The sequence below is a fragment of the Neofelis nebulosa genome, chromosome 2, assembly GCF_028018385.1.
Source record: "Neofelis nebulosa isolate mNeoNeb1 chromosome 2, mNeoNeb1.pri, whole genome shotgun sequence".
In the NCBI taxonomy this organism is placed as follows: domain Eukaryota; kingdom Metazoa; phylum Chordata; class Mammalia; order Carnivora; family Felidae; genus Neofelis; species Neofelis nebulosa.
The window spans coordinates 9,029,053-9,048,461 of NC_080783.1; the positions used below are offsets into that span (position 1 = coordinate 9,029,053).

Genomic DNA, 19,409 nt, shown 5'->3' on the forward strand with positions numbered 1-19,409 from the left:
TCAAGGAGGTACCTGGTCCTGTGTCGTAAACATGTAGCCCTCCTCCGGCATGGCTGGGGCTCACACCTTACACCCTGTGGATTTAGATGCAACTCGGTAGATATTTGCTGAGCAAAGAGCTTTTCTTCATCATTAGAGTGGCACAAGGAAGGGACATCTGGGTCATGCGACAGAGTCAGAAGGCATGAGCTTGTCTGCAGTAGAGACCGAGCCTGTTTTGTCTACGTCAAGGGGCTGATATGGGGGCCAAAGGAGATATTTTGAAATGCAATTTATTTATATTCTCTTTCAAGAATGAATCTCAGAAATCTATCAAAAGAAATAACGGTAAAATATTCTGCAATCCAAGAAACATTTATACTGATGTGTTATTTTCAGATACAGAGATCTACCACGGTCTCCCCCCCACCCCCGACACACACCAATTTAAATTACTTTGTGTGACCAGATTACACAGTGGCAATTATTAGTGGTTGAGTCAGAGACATAATTTACGGTTCTACCTTCAAAAGGATAAGAGCTTGGGGGGTGCCTGGATGGCTCAGTTGGCTGGACATTTGACTCTTGATTTCGGCTCAGGTCACGATCTCTCTGTTTGTGAGATCAGGCCTGCCTCAGGCGCAGTGCTGACAGTATGGAGCCTGCCTGGGGTTCTCTCTCTTCCTCTCTCTCTCCTCCTTCCCTGCTCATGCTCTCTCTCTCTCTCAAAATAAATATAATTTTAAAAAACATTAAAAAACTCCAAAAAACAAAAGGATAAGAGCTCATGCATTTAGAGGATTAACGTCTAATGTAAAGCAGCCAAAATACTCTTGAGTGGAATGTTAGTACGTGACATGTGCACTGTGATCTGGGCAAGGGGGTCATGGCAGTTTTCCGGACACTGAGAAATTCTGCTGATGCTTGGAGCTGATGAACCGTGACACTAAACCCTTGATTTGAGCCCTGTGTCAGTGGGATACCTCAATCAGCTGTTTCAGGGGGAATCCACCACACCTCACGCTCATCTTCCAGTTCTTGGATGGTCCGTGGTTTCCTTCAACTTCAAATTCCCTGAGGGTGAACCACCTTCCATCCTCACCCTTTATACACCTCTGTGCGATTCCTGTGAGACAAAAATAAGAAGTCATAAGGGAGCGCCTTCTCAACTATAAAACCCCCCAAATATGCCCCCCCCCCGCCCCGCCCCGTGGATCTTGGCTCAGAATCTGTAGCGAGAGAGCTGAGATCCCTCTCAGGGCCCTACAAGCAGCCTGAAAGGCAAGGGCAAGAGGGGACTTCCTGCCGTGTGCACACATATCATTGACCTTTGTGCAACAAGGAAAATAATTAACACCAACATGTATTTTTTAGAAGTATTTCACGACATTCAGAGGAGAAAAAACTGAATGGCCCTGAAGATGGATGAGCAGGCTTCTTTTTCTTGCCTTCTCTGAGAGGTAGGCTGGGTTTCAGAGGGGACGCGAGGCCACACAGGTGGAGGAGTGGCTGCTGTCACCACCGCCACATCTGCCTCACCTTGTTGGTCATCCGGCTAATGGCAATCAGTTATTTCTCATATTTTGGACTCAAAGCTATTTTATGTGAAAAGCGTGGAAATGGCATCAAGGGGGCAAAGTTAAAGTACACACCTGAAATTTGGCCCCAGGGAAACATTAACACTTGTTGGTGCCTAAAGAACTATATTTGGGGAAGGGGAATCAATGATGACGGATGAATGTTCATAGTGTACTTTAACAGTGATGATTTGCAAAGTATTTTATATCCATTATCTCATTTTTCCCCCCTCATAATAACATGGCAAGTTTTATTATTATTCTCACTTTGTACAGGAGGAAGGTCAAGGTAAGAAAGACCAGGAATTTGGCCTAGACGAAACACACACTTTTGGTATTGCTGAAACATGAATCTGGGGCCTCTAACTCTAAATCCTGTGCTCCTCCCAGCGAGATCGAGGCCATGCAGATGTTATGAGGACGGTACCATGAAGGTTGCTGCCAGATTTCTCAAACATGTACCTTTTCTGCCCTGATATTAAACTACTGGGTCTCATTGGGTGCTGGACAGCATCCTGTGGACCATTTCCATGGGGGAAAGGCAAAATGTCCTGTTACGTTTGCTAATTTTAAGTGTGGAAATACCATTTCTTCCCTATCTGGGATGCTGTGCAGAAAAGAGTTAACAGGGCAGACCTGAGGCTGCTACCTTTAGAAACGTCTGCTTGCAAGGTTGGCTCTTGACTGGTATCTGGGAACTTGCATTTAGGGAGGGGTCCTACCATTCCTAGAACCTAAGAGTGTCTCGCTGCCCTAAACTGTTTATACAAACAGTATGGTTTCCTTTTGGGAGTCTAGAATTTTGGCATGTGCTAGGCAGAGGGCACCTACGTGATGACCCCCTGGTAAAAACCTCGACTCTGAGACTCAGAGGGGCAGATCCTCTGGTAGACAGCATTTCACACATGTTGCTACAATTCGCTGCTAGAGAATTAAGTGCACCCTGTGTGACTCCGCCAGGAGAGACCCTCGGAAACTGGCACCTGGTTTCCTTTGGACTTTGTCCTGTGTGTCTTTTCCTTCCTTCCAATTTAGGAAATCATCACCATGAGTTCACTATATGCCGAGTCCTACGAATCCTCCTAGGGAATCACCAAACCTGGGGATGGTCTTGGGAACCCCCTGACACAGGTGTCTACCCCTGAACAATATATTATTCACACGGGTACTTTCCAGTTGAAAAGCATAGAAGACCATGGAGCCCACCTTCTTTCATTTTTCTCTTATATAAAATCCCCTTTGCCTCTCCACAGGTCACAGGAACTTTTGGAAGGTGAAAATTCATATTTGTATCTCTGGGAATTCTTGGACCTGCAAAGAAGCATTATTGTTTTTATTCCATCTTTCTCTCCAACTGTGCACTGTTCCGACCTCCTCCCTCTTGAGATCTTTCTTTTATAATTTAAAATGTATTGGAGGGATTTGCCCCATGAACTCATTACCCTTCTAGGTCTTTCTTCTATAGCAGATTAGATGCACAAAGATAATGTCATCCTCTAAAAGCCTGCATTAAATGTCTTGTGTGGAGGTGTCTGAATCTCCAAGTTTGTTGACTACAACTCCCCATCATGCAATAATTTTCTTCCTATAATATTATTGCTTTGAATTATGTAGATGGAGATAAACCCTTCAGCTTTTAGTTTGGTCTCCTCACTTGAGGAATCAGCTGAGGGACAGAAAACAGGATTGTAATGGAGTGCCTAGAAGGGATGGTGTCTGTCTTCCCTCCTTGTTCTCTGCCTGTTGCACTTTTACTTCATGTGAGCTTTCTCTGTGGCTAAAGGAGAAACTCAGGGTGGAGTGTGCTAGAACTGAAAATTGCTCAGGGAGGGGACCTCTGCACATCCTTTGGGCAGGGTCACTGGGATCTGATTCTGCCGAAGCAGGTGTTGCAAGTCTTTTTATTATTTAAAAAAAAAAAATTTTTTTTAACGTTTATTTATTTTGGAGACAGAGAGAGACAGAGCATGAACGGGGGAGGGTCAGAGAGAGGGAGACACAGAATCGGAAGCAGGCTCCAGGCTCCGAGCCATCGGCCCAGAGCCCGACGCGGGGCTTGAACTCGCGGACCGCGAGATCGTGACCTGAGCTGAAGTCGGACGCTTAACCGACTGAGCCACCCAGGGCAAGTCTTAAAACTGACTTCACAACATTCTGGCCAACATTTAGGGGGATTCATCAAAGACACATGCTGGGGCTTCTCTCTGGGATGGGAAAGATGGGTGGCCATGGTCTTTTCAGCGTCAGCTTGGTTAGAGCTGGGGTAGGCCTAGAAGGCCACCCAGTCTAATTTACCTGCCACTCACCCAGAGAAGGAAATGGAGTAAAACACCCACAAATGGTGATCCAAAGTCACACAACCAAAGGAAGTTTGGGAATTAGGACATAGGTCTTGTATTACCAGCGAGGGTCCCTCTTGATGGGCAACCTATGGCTCTCTAAGCTGTAAGAGATCAGCTAAAAATCATGTGAGTCACACCCTTTGTATTTTTTTCTTTATATTTTCCTTCTCCAAGTGTCATCAGTGTAGTGAAAGAAGCTCTGTATGGGCCCAAGGAGGCCTAGGATCTCTCAGATCAACTGACTAATCAATGGAGTGGGTGTTACTACCATTTTGTCTTGTTGAAATTAACCAAGGCCAATGAATATCATAACATTTGTCACTTGCTCTAAGAGCCAATTAAGAAAATTTATGGATCACTCCAAACACAGAGTATAAAACAAGAATTTAGATACTTAATTATCAAAAGTATATTAACTCCTTCCTTTTACCTCTTTTTCTGACTCTTCTCAAAGGCCCAGTGTTGACTGTTTTTCTCCCTGAGAAAGTAAAAAAATAACATAAATGTGTCTTGTTTATAATATTACATTTCAAATAGTATTGTTTTGCAAAAACACCATTCAAATGTAACTTTTCAGAAGCCTGTCTAGTACTTCGAGAAAAACAGCAAATGTGTGGATCAGGACTCAGGAACTTTTTCCTGTAAAGGACCAGGGAGTAAATACTTAAGTACATAATTGCTGTGGTGACTACTCAAATCTGGTGTTGTGAAAGCATTCATAGATAACACTGAAATGAAAAGATGTGGTTGTGTTCCAATAAAACTTTATTTATAAACAGTCAGCGGGCTAGATTTGCCCTGTGGGCCATAGTTTGCTGAACCCTGGCCTAGACTTAGTTACAAAGATGATACTTAACTGAGATTCATCCTATATTTCTTTTACTATTATCTCCAAGTCAGTCCAAATAAATTTGAAATAGTGTTTTATGTATTTCCAAAGCAACTGGGTAAGAAGAGTGAGTTAGACATCTATTGAGTGCTTCTTGTGTGCCAAGAGCTATCCTTAGATCTTGTCCTTATCAACTTACTTCATCCTTAGAACAAGTGATCAGATAGGAACTAATACTGTCCTCATTTTACATATGAGAAAAGTTAATGCTCACAGATAAAAATACAAATTAAAGGAAGATGCTGAAGACTTCCTTTGGGGGATGGGAAGGGGAAAAATAGTTTCAAAAAGAGAGGGAGGCAAACAATGAGAGACTCTTAAATACAGAGAACAAACAGGGTCGATGGGGGGCAGGGGAGAGGGGAAAATGGGTGATGGGCATTGAGGAGGGCACTTGTTGGTATGAGCACTGGATGTTGTATGTAAGTGATGAATCATGGGAATCTACTCCCAAAGCCAAGAGCACACTATACACACTGTATGTTAGCTAACTTGACAATAAATTATATATGTTTTTACAAGGCGGGAATATAAGGTCTCAAGAGAGATCACATGATGGATTCTACAAGTAGCTAGCTGCCCAAAACTCCAAACTTGAAAGAAGATTTTTGTGTTGAAAGTGGTGGCAAAAAGGATCAAGGGGTTCAGAACTAACCCAATGAAAGGGAACTTCTAGAAACTGATGCCCAAATTCTAAAAGGTGTAGGTAGTGATAGCACAAAGGGTTTATTTAAAAGAATCTTGAATCTTTAGTATCAATAGCTATGCTTATGATACTATGCTTAGATACTACCCAGAAGAATGTAGTATCTAATCTATGTGTTGATTGTGTCCAAAAAAAGATTGAGTCATGTCCATGTGCATATTTGTGTCTACCATTATTCAAAAGTGTTTGAATGTTGAGGGCAGGGACACACCTGGATCCTTTTTCTTTCTAAAGGTCTGTGCCCAAGGCTGGAACCCTGAGGTACTAATTTGGGTAGTTCAGGGCCCAGGATAAAATCTCCTTCAGATACTCAACCATCCGGTCTTTCCTTTAAGCAGACTATGATCAGATGAGGCTGGAAAGGAATCTTTTTCTTCAACAAAGCACAAAAAGCCTTCATTTTGGGGGCCTTTGCTATAACAAAGGGTTTTTTAAAAACTCATCAAGATACAATGGACCCATGAGATATTTATTGATGATTCCTATTCTAAGAGGAATCACATCCCAAGATCAAGCGTGTTCTACCCTACAAGGTATCACCCTAAGGAAGTTTATCAAGATCTTATGGAGGTACATAGAGAGGAGAGATTCCCAAACCTTCATAAAGGAATCATAAGCATAGCTATTCATACTAAAGATTCAAGAGGTGTAAAATAAGTAATACGTAGACCTCAAATAAATAAATAAATAAATAAATAAATAAATAAAACTTTCTTTAAAAATTGCTCTACATTGATCGGTTCCAAAGAACATGATTGTGTCAAGTATGGCAGTTAGTATGACTAAAAGTGACAAAAGCCAACCCACAAGTGTGGCTCTCTGTGGAACAGCCCTTTCCTGTCACTTATGATGAAGTGGTAGGTTTGCCCAGGAAAACTAGCCAGTTCTGACTCAATCTACCTCCCTTCCTTCCTCCTCCCCCCCCGCCCCGCCCCTTCTCTCTTTACTTGCAAGGGTCAAGGCCCACTGTCCCATGAGAAAGCTCTCTCTGCTTTCTCCGTGCTGTCTGTCCTCTCCTTTCCCATAGGTGGCCAAACTTAAACCCCAGCCCTAGCTACAGTCTGAGTCTGTTGAGTAGTAGCCATTATTGGCAAACACGAGTTCTCTTGCTCTCAGTTTCTCTATGTCTAAGTCCTCTTGGGACTAGTGTGTGAGCTAGACTCTCCTTTCATCAAAATCACAGGATATAAAGCTGTATGTGAGGTTGAGATGGGCCTTGGAAGGCAGTGAGTCTATTACTATTTATCTTACTTTATAGATAAGAAAACTGAGGCAGAAGGGAGAGAGTGACACACTCAAGTTCACATGATTACCTCAAGGTCATGGGACATGAGGAAGGACAGCTACATCATTTGTGAGTTACATAGTGTTTTATGGCTAAAACTAATTCTAAGCTGAAAAGTGTCAGCTCAGTAGAGGCAGCACTGCAGTGGCACTTGGGCCCCAGTTTCTGATTGCAGATTCACCACCAAATTACTTTTTTGTGGTGTTGCCATCTTTCTCTCTCTGTCACATTTTGGAAATTGACTAAATCTGATGTATTTCTCAACAGTACAGCTACATAAAGCAATAGGGAAGTAGGTTGTTAAAAACATAGAATAAAGCATGAAAATTTAGATGTTTAGTTACTGAAAATGGAAAATGCATACATATTTTACATCTTTTTTTTTTTTACCTTTTGGTCTACCTCTTTTCCTTGGAGCTCTGTTACTCAGATTTTGGATTCTACGTTTGTATCTCCTCACTGAGAAAACAAAAATATAAAAATATTGCTAAACATCCAATAGGTCAATGAAGAAATCAAAGAAGAAATTTAAAAAATACATAGAAACAAATGAATATAAAAACACAACAGTCTCAAATCCTTGGGACACAGCAAAAATGGTTCTAAGAGGGAAACTTATATTGATACAAGAATACCTCAAGAAACAAGAAACATCTCAATACATAATCTAACCTTACACCTAAAGGAACTAGAAAAAGAATAAACAAAGCCCAAGGTTAGCAGAAGGAAAGAAATAATAAAGATCAGACCAGCAATAAATGAAATAGAGACCACAAAATAGAAAATATCAATGAAACAAAGAGATTTCTTTAAAAAGATAAACAAAATTTAGCCAGACTCATTAAGAAAAAAAAAGAGAGGAAACAACATCAGAAGTGAAAGAGGAGAAATAAGAACCAACACCACAGAGATACAAAGGATTATAAGAGAATGCTACAAAAAAAATGATATGCCAACATATTGGACAACCTACAACAAATGGATAAATTTCTAGAAACATACAATCTTCCAAAACTTGAATTAGGAAGAAATAGAAAATCCAAACAGACAAATTACTAGTAATGAAATGGAATTGACAATCAAAAACATCCCCAAAAGTCCGGGACCAGATGGTTCACAGGTGAATTCTACCAAACATTAAAGAGTTAATGCCTATCCTTCTCAAACTATTTCAAAAAATAGAAGAGGAAGGAAAGCTTCCAATTACTTTCTATGAGGCCAGCATTACCCTTATACCAAAACCAGACAAAGACCACAAGAAAGCAAGAAAGGAAGGAAGGAAGGAAGGAAGGAAGGAAGGAAGGAAGGAAGGAAGGAAGGTAGAGGAGCACCTAGGTGGCTCAGTCAGTTGAGCGTCTGACATCAGCTCAAGTCATGATCTCATGGTTCATGAGTTTGAGCCCCACATCAGTCTCACTGCTGTCGGCCTGTCAGCACAGAGCCTGCTTCAGATTCTCTGTCCCCCTCTCTCTGCCCCTCCCCTGCTTGTGCTCTCCCCAAAATAAATAAATATTGAAATTTTTTTATTAAAAAAACAAAAGAAAGAAAGAAAGAAAGAAAGAAAGAAAGAAAGAAAGAAAGAAAGAAAGAAAGAAAGAAAACTACAGGCTAGTATCCCTGACGAACATAAATACAAAAATCCTCAACAAATTATTAGCAGACTGCAATCAACAATACATCAAAAGGACCATTCACCATGACCAGTGGAATTTATTCTAGAAATGCAACGATGACTCAATATTTGCAAATCAATATGATGTACCACAACAACAGAATGAAAGATAGAAATCATATGATCATTTCAATAGAGGCAGAAAATGCATTTGACAGAATTCAACATCGTTCATGATAAAAACTCTCAACAAAACAGGTTTGGAGGGAATGTAACTCAGCATAATAAAGGCCATATATGAAAAACCCACAGCTAACATCATACTCCATGGTGAAAAACTGAGAGCTTTTCCTTTAAGATCAGGAATAAGACAAGGATGTTCACTCCCACCTCTCTTATTCAATATTGTACTGGAAGTGCTAGCCACAGCAGTCAGACAAGAAAAAGAAATAAAAGACATAAAAATTGGTAAGGAAGAAGTTAAACTATCACTATTTACAGTTGATATGATACTATATATAGAAAACCCTAAACACTCAACAGAAAAACTATTAGAAGGAATAAATGAATTCTGTAAAGTTATAGGATACAAAAGTAATGTGCATAAATCTGTTGCATTTCTATACACTAATAATGAAGTAGCAGAAAGAGACATTAAGAAACCAATTCTGGGGGCACCTGAGTGGTTCAGTCAGTTGAGCATCTGACTCTTGATTTCTGCTCAGGTCATGAACCCAGAGTTGTGGGATGTGGCCTCATGTCAGGCTCTGCACTGACCATGGAGCCTGCTTGGGATTCTCTATGTTCCTCTGCCCTTCTCTCCCACCCTCTCTCTCTCTCTCTAAAAAGAATTCCATTTGCAATTGCACCAAATATAACAAAATACCTAGGAATAAACTTAACCAAGGGGATGAAAGACCAGTACTCTAAAAACTATAAAACATTGATGAAAGAAATTGAAGATGATGCAAACAAATCCAAAGATATTCCATGCTCATGGATAAATAAATATCAAAATGTCCAGAGTAATCAAAACAGAGGTTCAATGCAGTCTCTATCAAAATACCAACAACATTTTTCACAGAACTAGAACAAATAATACTAGAATTTGTATGGAAACACAAGAGACCCCAAATAGCCAAAGCAATCCTGAGAAAGAAGAACAAAGCTGGAGGCATAACACACCCAGATTTCAAAATATATTACAAAGCAGTAGTAATCAAAATAGTATGGTAATGGCATAGAAACCGATGCACAGTCAATGGAACAGAATAGAGAGCCACACTAGTATGGCCAATTAATTTATGGCAAAGGAGGAAAGAATATGCAATGGGAAAAAGACAGTCTCTTCAATGGTCCTAGGAAAACTGAACGGCCACATGCAAAGGAATGAAACTGGACCACTTTCTTACACTATATACAAAAACAAAATGAATTGAAGACTTAAATTGAGACTTGAAAACATAAAATTCCTAGAAGAAAACACAGGTGGTAATGTCTTTGACATCAGCCTCAGTAACATTTTTCTAGCTCTTGCTCCTCAAGCAAGGGAAATAAAAGCCAAAATGAACGATTGGGACTATACCAAAATAAAACTTTTGCATAGTGAAGGAAACCATCAACAAAATTAAAAGGCAACCTACTGAATGAGAGAAGATATTCACAAATGATATATCCAGTAAGGGGTAAAATATATAAAGAAGTTACAAAATTCATAAAAAATGGTTAAAAATGGGTAGAGGGTATGAATAGACATTTTTTCCAAAAAAAACCCCATACAGATGACCAACAGACACATGAAAGATGCTCGACATCACTAATTATCAGGGAAATGAAAATCCAAACCACAAGGAGATACCACATTATACCTGTCAGAATGGTTAGAATCAAAAAGACAGGAAACAAAAAGTGTTGGTGAGGATGTGGAGACAAAAGAATTCTTGTGCACTGTTGGTGGGAATGTAAATTTGTGCAGCCACTGTGGAAAATAATATGGAGGTTCCTCAAAAAATTCAAAATAGGGGCGCCTGGGTGGCGCAGTCGGTTAAGCGTCCGACTTCAGCCAGGTCACCATCTCGCGGTCCGTGAGTTCGAGCCCCGCGTCAGGCTCTGGGCCGATGGCTCGGAGCCTGGAGCCTGTTTCCGATTCTGCATCTCCCTCTCTCTCTGCCCCTCCCCCGTTCATGCTCTGTCTCTCTCTGTCCCAAAAATAAATAAAAAACGTTGAAAAAAAAAATTAAAAAAAAAAATTCAAAATAGACATAACATATAATCCAGTAATCCCACTACTGGGTATTTACCCAAAGGAAAAAAAAATTCTAATTCAAAAAGAAGTATGCATTCCTATGCTTGTTGCAGCATTATTTACAATAGCCAAACTATGGAAGCAATTGAAGTTTTCATTTACAGATGAGTAGATAAAGAAGATGGTGTGTGTGTGTGTGTGTGTGTGTGCGCGTGCGCGTGTTGGAATATTACTGAGCCATAAAAAAGGATAAGATCTTGCCATTGGTGACAACATGGATGGACTTAGAAGGTATAATACTAAATGAAATAAGTCAAATAGAGAAAGAAAAACACCATATAATTTCACTTACACGTGAAATATAAAGAATAAAACAAATGAATAAACAATAAAAAAGCAGAAACAGATCTATAAATATAGAGAACAAACTGATGCGAAAGGGGAGGAGGTGGGGGATGAGGAAAATGTATGAAGGAGAGTGGGAGACACAGGCTTCCATTATGGAAGGGCTAAGTCACAGGCATAAAAATTATAGCCTAGGGAATATAATCAATCTAGGTAGGGTGACTGTGTGGGGGACCAGCTGCACACCCACTGACAGTAGGACCATAAGAAGACATGATTCTCATGGTTCTCTCCGGGGAAAGGAGGCGCTCAATTAGCTTTTCTTGAAAGATATTCTGTCCAGAAAGATGAGATGAACTCAGCGGGGGTGTGGACCTCCTCTAAGGGGGAAGTGGTAAGCACTCAGCTCCTGTTTTAGAGGAACTTTCATGGACAGATTCTCTTAAAGAGGAGTTCTTTAAAGAGCCCACAAATGTGGCTCATGCATCCTCCATATCTGGAAGACATGAAGAATTGATCATAAGAAGGCTATTTCTGCTCCTTCCTTCTCCTCCTCTTCCACAACTTGAATTAGCTGAAAACATAGATACTGAGTAGGGTTAGATAAGAGTATGCATAAAAGAAGCAGCTGGTCTCACCCAACTTCTTCACTACATGTTTTCCAGTTGTAATAGTATATCAGTTCCGGCTTTTTAACATTGTATGAGAATATCACCGCTGCCCAAAAGGATGAGCACAACTCCAAATCTTACCTAAGACTTCGTCTTGGGGCAAGAAGAGAACTATTTCAGAGAACAATTTTGAAAAGGAGTAGAAGGAACAAAGGTGATTTGTGCTTAAACTACCAACTGCAACATTTTAACAAAGCAGGCAAGACAGAGAGGTTTCACAAAAACTCAGAAGAACAAAATCTGGGACCTGGGTAAGTGTAACCTAAGAAATAACTAAGGTAGGCAAGTATGAAGGTAAAATGGTACAGATGGTAGGAATATATGTATATATTTATTCATATGTTTATATTTTATTTATATTATTTGCATAAATATAGGCATGTATTACATACATATGAAATGGGAGGAGTTCGGTTATGTTATATATATAACGATGAGATGACAGAAATAATCAGAAGAAATGGAAAGGAAACAAAATATATCCAAATATGTTTTGACTCCACAAGAAATACCCTGCCACCTCTATGTGCCACATCAACTTAGTAGCAGTATTTCATAGGATCTGATGTTAAAGAGTGAAGAAAAAGAAATGTACTCTATAAGAGGAACATAAGTAGAACAGGATTGGGAAAGAGAAAAGAAAGGACAGATACCATATGTTTTCACTCTTATGCGGGTCCTGAGAAACTTAACAGAAGCCCATGGGGGAGGGGAAGGGAAAAAAAGTTAGAGAGGGAGGGAGGCAAACCATAAGAGACCCTTAGAAACTGAGAATAAACTGGGGGTTGATGGGGGGTGGGAGGGTGGGGAGGGTGGGTGACGGGCACCTGTTGGGATAAACTCAGGGTGTTATATGGAAACCAATTTGACGATACAGTTCATGTTAAAAAAAAGAAAGAAAAGAAAGGAGAATAAGATGAGGAAAGAAAGGAGGAACACAACGGAAATAAACAGTTGCAAAGCCGGATGCAGAGAATGAAGTGCCACTCTTTTTTTCATCGTCTGCTGCATGAACACAGTATGGCGTATGCTCTGATTGAGCTCGGTTTAAGTAACTGTTTCCCAGGCTTAGATCTGATGTGATACCAGGACTCCAGCTTCTGCTTAACTGACTCAAGTTCCCTCTGTCTGTTTCTCCTCATTCTGTTGAGGGGTGTGTTCATTAGTTACAGCAAACATTTCCAACATTTTCTCTTGGTGCCTCATTTCCCATTCACGGCTAGTTTGTCTCTGACCATGTAGCTCTGTGCTATATTCAGGTTCTAGCTCCTATTCTTGCCAAAGAGTCTCAGGTGCCAAGAAGGCCAGGTTTGAATCAATAATCTGAGTTTTCCTCCATATACGAGGAAGTCAGTGACTTTGGATGAAAACGTGAAGGGCGAGTAGCAGATTGCTATTTGTCCCCCATGATCATTCTCTCCTTCTTTCATAGAACTAGAGTTACAGCTGAACCCATGGCTGCCTGACTAGAGATTATATTTCTTGGCCTCACTGGCAGCTAGCGCTGGCCATGTGAGTAAGTTTTGGGCAATAGGATGTGAGGAGAAGACTCTGGATCTTTCCATTAAAAGAAATAGGTGATTTCTCTGCCCATTTTTCCCATTCCCACTGGTTGGGAGACAAAGGTCTGATTAGACCTGATTTCTTGGACGCAGAGAGGGAAACTATGTGTTGAGGAAGGCAGGTTCTTCCTCCCATTTCTGGACTGTTTGATGAAAGAGAAATAAATTATGTGGCTTAGGCCACTGTATTTTGGGCTCTCTTTGTTACAACAGCTTAGCCTGTACTCTAAAAAATTCATTATTTATGAAGCCCATTGGAGATTTCAGAGGTGCAGCAAAGAAAGGTCTGGAAGGAATATCAGAGTTGCAGTAGCACACACGTGTGAATTCACAGATTTACCTGTACCTTTTTTGAGACTGCTTTTTTTACATTTATATCTTCTCTTTTTTCCTTCAAACAGAAAAGAAAATAATCCTTTAGAATTATAAACAGAAATTTACAAGATTTACATGCCAGTTACCTTCAAGTATTTTATTTTTAAGTTTTCACTCCACTTTTGTAGTGCTAAATCTCCAGCTACTGACACACTATCTTGGTTGTCATTACACTGAAAACAAAAATAGCAGCAAACACAACCTACATTTATACAGTACTGGTCATTTACTGTATACTTTTACCTATTCACATGAGGGTTTCTCATTCACAATAAAGATAATGCAAAAGGCAGTTGAAATTGGATAGGGGCTGACAGAGAAGAGGGGGACTGTCAGAAGGATCAAGGAAAAGTAGGTATCAGAAATCACGAGTGTAGGTCCTGGGTTTTGGGGTTTGCCTTGAAAAGCTAAAGATATAATCCATGTTTATAACAACAAGAACTTAAGAAATAAGTAGAAAAAAATCAGAGAAATGAAGACAAATTTAGAAGGGGATAAAAGAGATTAGATGTTTCAGAAATTAAAACGAAGAACATAGATTTGTAAAAAAAAAAAAAAAAGAAAGAAACAAAAGGAAACAGGAAGTATAAGAACAATTAAGAAATATTAGAAAAAAAATAACCAATGGAAGATAGTGAACAAGTCAGCAGACTTCCTAAGAAGAAATTCAAAATAATAGAAGTACTTCAAGATAAATTCAAGAGCAAAGTTTTTGAAATTATAACAAAAAATGAATATACATATCATAAGTACATGTATTTTCACCCTGTAGCAAAGAAAATTGACTCCAAACCATCAACCCTGAGATATAGTCCAGCAAATTTACTGGACTTTAAAGATAAAGAAAGAATGGAATGGGCATTGTCGACAAAAATGTCAAGTCATTTTCAAGGGTGGGGGTCTTATTGGCTATAGAATTTTCTCCAGTAACACCTAATGCCACAGGAAAAATGGAGAAAAATCTACAAGATGCTTCTAGAAATAGTGAGTAAATTATTTTTCACATGTGAAAAACAAAACCAAATACTTCTAAACAGGGAAATTCTGAGAAGGTTGTTCCTAGGAGTAATTATTGAGAAAACTACTAGGGGATTCACTTCAGCAAATCAAGATGAGACACGAAGAATTTTGGCAAAAGAATTACAATAAAAGTGGTGAGTGAGGTGACGGACCAGAATGTTAAACATACGTGCCCTGACAATGTAGAAATGGTATAACAGCAAAAAAATGTGTGAGGAAGGGGGAAATGTGGGTGGTAGAGTAGGATCATTGACTGGTGGGGTCACGGCATGTTATTTGGGCAAATCAAGGAGTAATACAAAAAACATTTAAGAGCAGAAAGATAGGGGTGCCTGGGTGGCTCAGTCGGCTAAGTGTCTGACTTCGGCTCAGGTCGTGATCTCACGGTTCATGAGTAGGAGCCCCGCGTCGGGCTCTGTGCTGACAGCTCAGAGCCTGGAGCCTGCTTCGGGTTCTGTGGCTCCCTCTCTCTCTCTGCCCCTCCCCCAATTCATGCTCTGTCTCTCTCTCTCTCCTTCAAAAATGAATAAACATTAAAAAAATTAAAAGGGCTGAAAGATAAACATAAGGGTAACATCATGATGGATCTAGAGAATATAATGCTAAGCAAAATAAATCAATCAGAGAAAGACAAATACCTTACGATTTCACTCTTTTGTGGAATTTAAGAAACAAAGCAAATGAACAATAACAAAAAAGAGACAAACCAAAAAACAGACTCTTAACTACAGAGAACAAACTGGTGGTTACCAGAGAGGAGGTGGGGTGGGTGGGTGAAACAGGTGAAGGGGATTTAGGGTAAACTTATCATGATGAGCACTAAGTAATGTACAGAATTATTGAATCACACCTGAAACTAACATAACACTGTATGTTAACTACACTAGAATTAAAAAAAAAATACTATTTGACATCAAAGGAAAAAAAAAAGAAAAATCATGATCTAAACTTGGGTGGGAAAGGAAGAGTGGACAGAGAAATAGGGCACGTGCTAAATTTATCAATTTGGGGGGACAGAAATTAATGGGTACTGGCTAATACAGTACAGAGGGTATATAAAAGGAAGGTATATGAAAGTAATGCTAAGAGTAATCACTAGAACAAAAATATAAACATTCCTACGTATCACAAGTATATACTTACTCCTAACCAATGAAAATATGAGAAATGAGTACAGCTCAACCATTCATTTCTTTTAAGGGAAAGACCCAGAAGTGGCTTGCACTTCTTTAGCTCAGGGGCCTTTCACCAGAACTTGGTCACAAGTCTGGGATTAACCACAGGGAAGGTTGAGAGGTTAAGGCTAGCTAGGCAGCCATGTGCCCAACAGTAACCACTGGAACAGAAATGCAAACCTTCCCAGCTATCCGAAGTACGCACATGCACATAAATGCATAGAAGATAATGTCGATATTTTTAATATCCAAGACACTAGAACACATAATATAAATTAGCATGACAGGAACCAGACCACACATTTTGGTCCTATCAATAAAAGTAAATGGATTTAAATCACTTGTTTAAACAAAGAATTTGAGATTGAATTCCAAACTAAACTCCAGCTTTGAATCATATATAGGAGACCCTTGGAAAAACATATTTTTAAGATGTTGAAGACAAATGTATAGGCAAAAGTATATTGAGCTTACATCAACAAAAGAAACCAGGGAGTCATCATCTTAATATCATAGGAAGTATAATTCAGGCCAAAAAGTTTTAAGAAAGTAGACATTACGGAAATACGAGAAACAGGTAGAAACACACGACTAGTGACAACTTTATTTTTACCTCCCTCAGTCAATGAGAGGTCAAGTGCACAAAACAAGAAGGCCCAAATAATACATTTAACAGGGTTGATATGATTAATTCATATTCAACTCCATATCCAAAAAATAGAGAATGTTCATTTCTTCCCAACTTTTCTTTTCTTTTTTTTTTTTTTTTAAGGTTTTATTTATTTCTGAGACAGAGAGAGACAGAGCATGAACGGGGGAGGGGCAGAGAGAGAGGGAGACACAGAATCGGAAGCAGGCTCCAGGCTCCGAGCCATCAGCCCAGAGCCCGACCCCGGGCTCGAACTCACGGACCGCGAGATCGTGACCTGAGCTGAAGTCGGACACTTAACCGACTGAGTCACCCAGGCGCCCCTTCCCAACTTTTCTTAAACAATTCTTGGGTCAAAGAGGACTTACAAATCCAAATTGCAGACTATCTAGCAAATAACAATAATGAAAATATTTGCTGTGAGAACCTATGCACTAACTTTAAAAAGCACTAATTTTGGAAAGAATGAAAAAAATACATGCATACAGTCAGTCGTTTATTCACAGATTCCATATTTGTGAACTCACTCACTCGCTAAAATTTATTTTTAACCCCCAAATCAAGGCTCATGGCACTTTCATGGTCATTCATGGGTGGGGACAGAGCAGTGGGTCCTTTGAGTTGATGATGGCGCATGTTCCCAGCTAAAGTGGAGCAAGGTGATGTTCTACCTTCTTGCTTCCACTCTCATTCTGTACACAAGGGTCCCTTTGCCACTCATGTAGTGTTTTTGCTGGTGATTTTGTTGTTTAAAATTGCCCCCAAGTGTAATGCTGCTGTGCGATCTCTTGTTCCTAAGCAAAATAATTGTGATGCACCTTATGGAGAAAATCTGTGTGTTAGATAAACTTCATTCAGGCAGGAGTTCTAGTGCTATTGGCTATGACGTATATTGGATATGAAATATATATATATATATATATTGTTGTGCTTATTTTGTGCTTATATATATATATATATATATATATATGTGTGTGTGTGTGTGTGTGTATGTATGTAAAATAAGATATCTTTAAGTAGAAACACTCATAAGAACACAAAGGTATGTGTTGATTGGTATATTGTGACCACAGGCTCACAGGAACCTAACCCTGTATTTCCTCTAGAAGCCATAGTTCAGTATTAGCTAATTCTGTGTTTAGGGTGACTTTATAGAACATATCTACTCTGAATAATGAAAATTCGTTGTTTATGTACATATATATGGATATGTATATATGAGTATACAATGTATTTTCAGAATCCATCCACTTTTTTTCATTGCTTTTTATTTCAAACATATTTTTCAATCTCAGAATTTTTATTTGGTTCTTTTTTATAATTTCTATTTCTTTGTTGATATTTGCTATTTGCAGAGAAATAATTTTCTTACTTTTTACAAGACTTTATTAAGCGTGTTTAAAATAGTTGACTTTAAAGTCTTTGTCTAGTAATTCCAGTATCTGGTTTACCACACATACAGTTTCTATTTTTCCTGAGCATGGGGCCATACTTAGTTGTGTTTTTTTTTTTCTCTAACGTTTATTTATTTTTGAGACAGAGAAAGACAGAGCATGAACGGGGGAGGGTCAGAGAGAGAGGGAGACACAGAATCTGAAACAAGCTCCAGGCTCTGAGCTGTTAGCACAGATCCTGATACGGGGCTCGAACTCACAGACTGCAAAATCATGACCTGAGCTGAAGTCGGACCCTTAACCGACTGAGCCACCCAGGCGCCCCTTAGTTGTTTTAAAAAATTTTTTTTTGCATGTCAAGTAATTTTTTCTTAAAAATCTAACACCTTAAATAATATGTAGTAACCCTGGAGATCAGATATCCCCCTTTCCTCAAAGTTTGTTGCTATTGCTGTTGGGTTTTGTTGCTTATTTTGTGCTTTGTTTCTGTCAAGTCTGTGTATTTTGCCATGTGGTCCCTGAAGTTTCGGCTCAGTTAGTTTAATGGTCAGCTAATGACTGGAAAGAGATTTCCCTGAAAAGCTAGAACCGATAAGTCTTCCAGTATTTGTCAAGGGGCTATAAAAGCCTGTGTCGATGCATGCCTTCAATGCACAGCTAGGCAGTTTACAATTCCACCTTAGCTGTCACTTCCTGCTTGAACAGAGCCTCCAGGTTAAAGCTGAGGGTTTTCTTAGGTCTTTCCTGAGCCTTTGCATAGCCCTGAGCATGTGCATTTCCCTAGACATATGTGTGGCCTTCCAGATGGCCAGGGATATTTGCGAGTTTTATATATACACATCTATCTTTCTATATTTATATATTATATATAATGTATTACATATTTATATGCATATAAGCTATACATATTATACTATAGTACTGTATATTTATATTTATGTATAATATACAAAGTGTAACATTTATATGTATAAAATATATACTTTTATAACTTTATATATATTTATTATTTATGTATGCATTGTCATATAAATATATAATAGCTTTATAGTTTATATTTATATATTACACATTACATATATAATTTATAGACATATTTTATATATTTAATTATATATGTGTCACATTCTACCTGTAGTTTACTTATAATTTATAATTTTTATATATTTTCACATATGATATATTCATATTTATATATTATATATTCTATTTATCTATATAAATACATTTCCATATTATATATATTTGCACATCATATGTAATTATATATCTTTAAATAAAATATATAAAAATATACACTTACATACATGTTGGTGTGTTATATGTGTGCATGTTTTCAGAATCCACCTATTTTCGAACACCTCTACTGCTCCCAGCTTAGTCCAGCCCAACAGCCCCCTTGCCTAGATCATTACAACAGTCTCCTTACTGATCTCTCATGCTACCCACCTAAAGTCTATCCTCCATGTGGACTACAGAGCAATCCTTTAAAAACATAACTGAGATTCTGCCATTCCCTAGCTCAAACCCCTCCAAGGTCTTTTCCTCTTACTGAGACAAGAATCCAAAGTCATTGCTATGGC

General features: G+C 39.0%; 1 protein-coding gene across 6 annotated transcripts in view; it reads right to left on the bottom strand.

Moving 5' to 3' along the window:
• Positions 1-19,409, bottom strand: part of SP100 (SP100 nuclear antigen) — a 100,061-nt gene that overhangs the window by 12,663 nt on the left and 67,989 nt on the right. For 4 of the 6 annotated variants that reach the window (XM_058701933.1, XM_058701920.1, XM_058701906.1 and 1 more), the window contains 5 exons: positions 13,554-13,604; positions 7,169-7,237; positions 4,329-4,376; positions 2,763-2,867; positions 963-1,105 (listed from right to left, as the gene is read on the bottom strand). In XM_058701933.1, the coding sequence (XP_058557916.1) occupies positions 963-1,105; positions 2,763-2,867; positions 4,329-4,376; positions 7,169-7,237; positions 13,554-13,604 (416 nt within the window). The remainder of the gene's footprint in view (positions 1-962; positions 1,106-2,762; positions 2,868-4,328; positions 4,377-7,168; positions 7,238-13,553; positions 13,605-19,409) is intronic. The other 2 variants (XM_058701912.1, XM_058701927.1) reach the window with 2 other exon arrangements.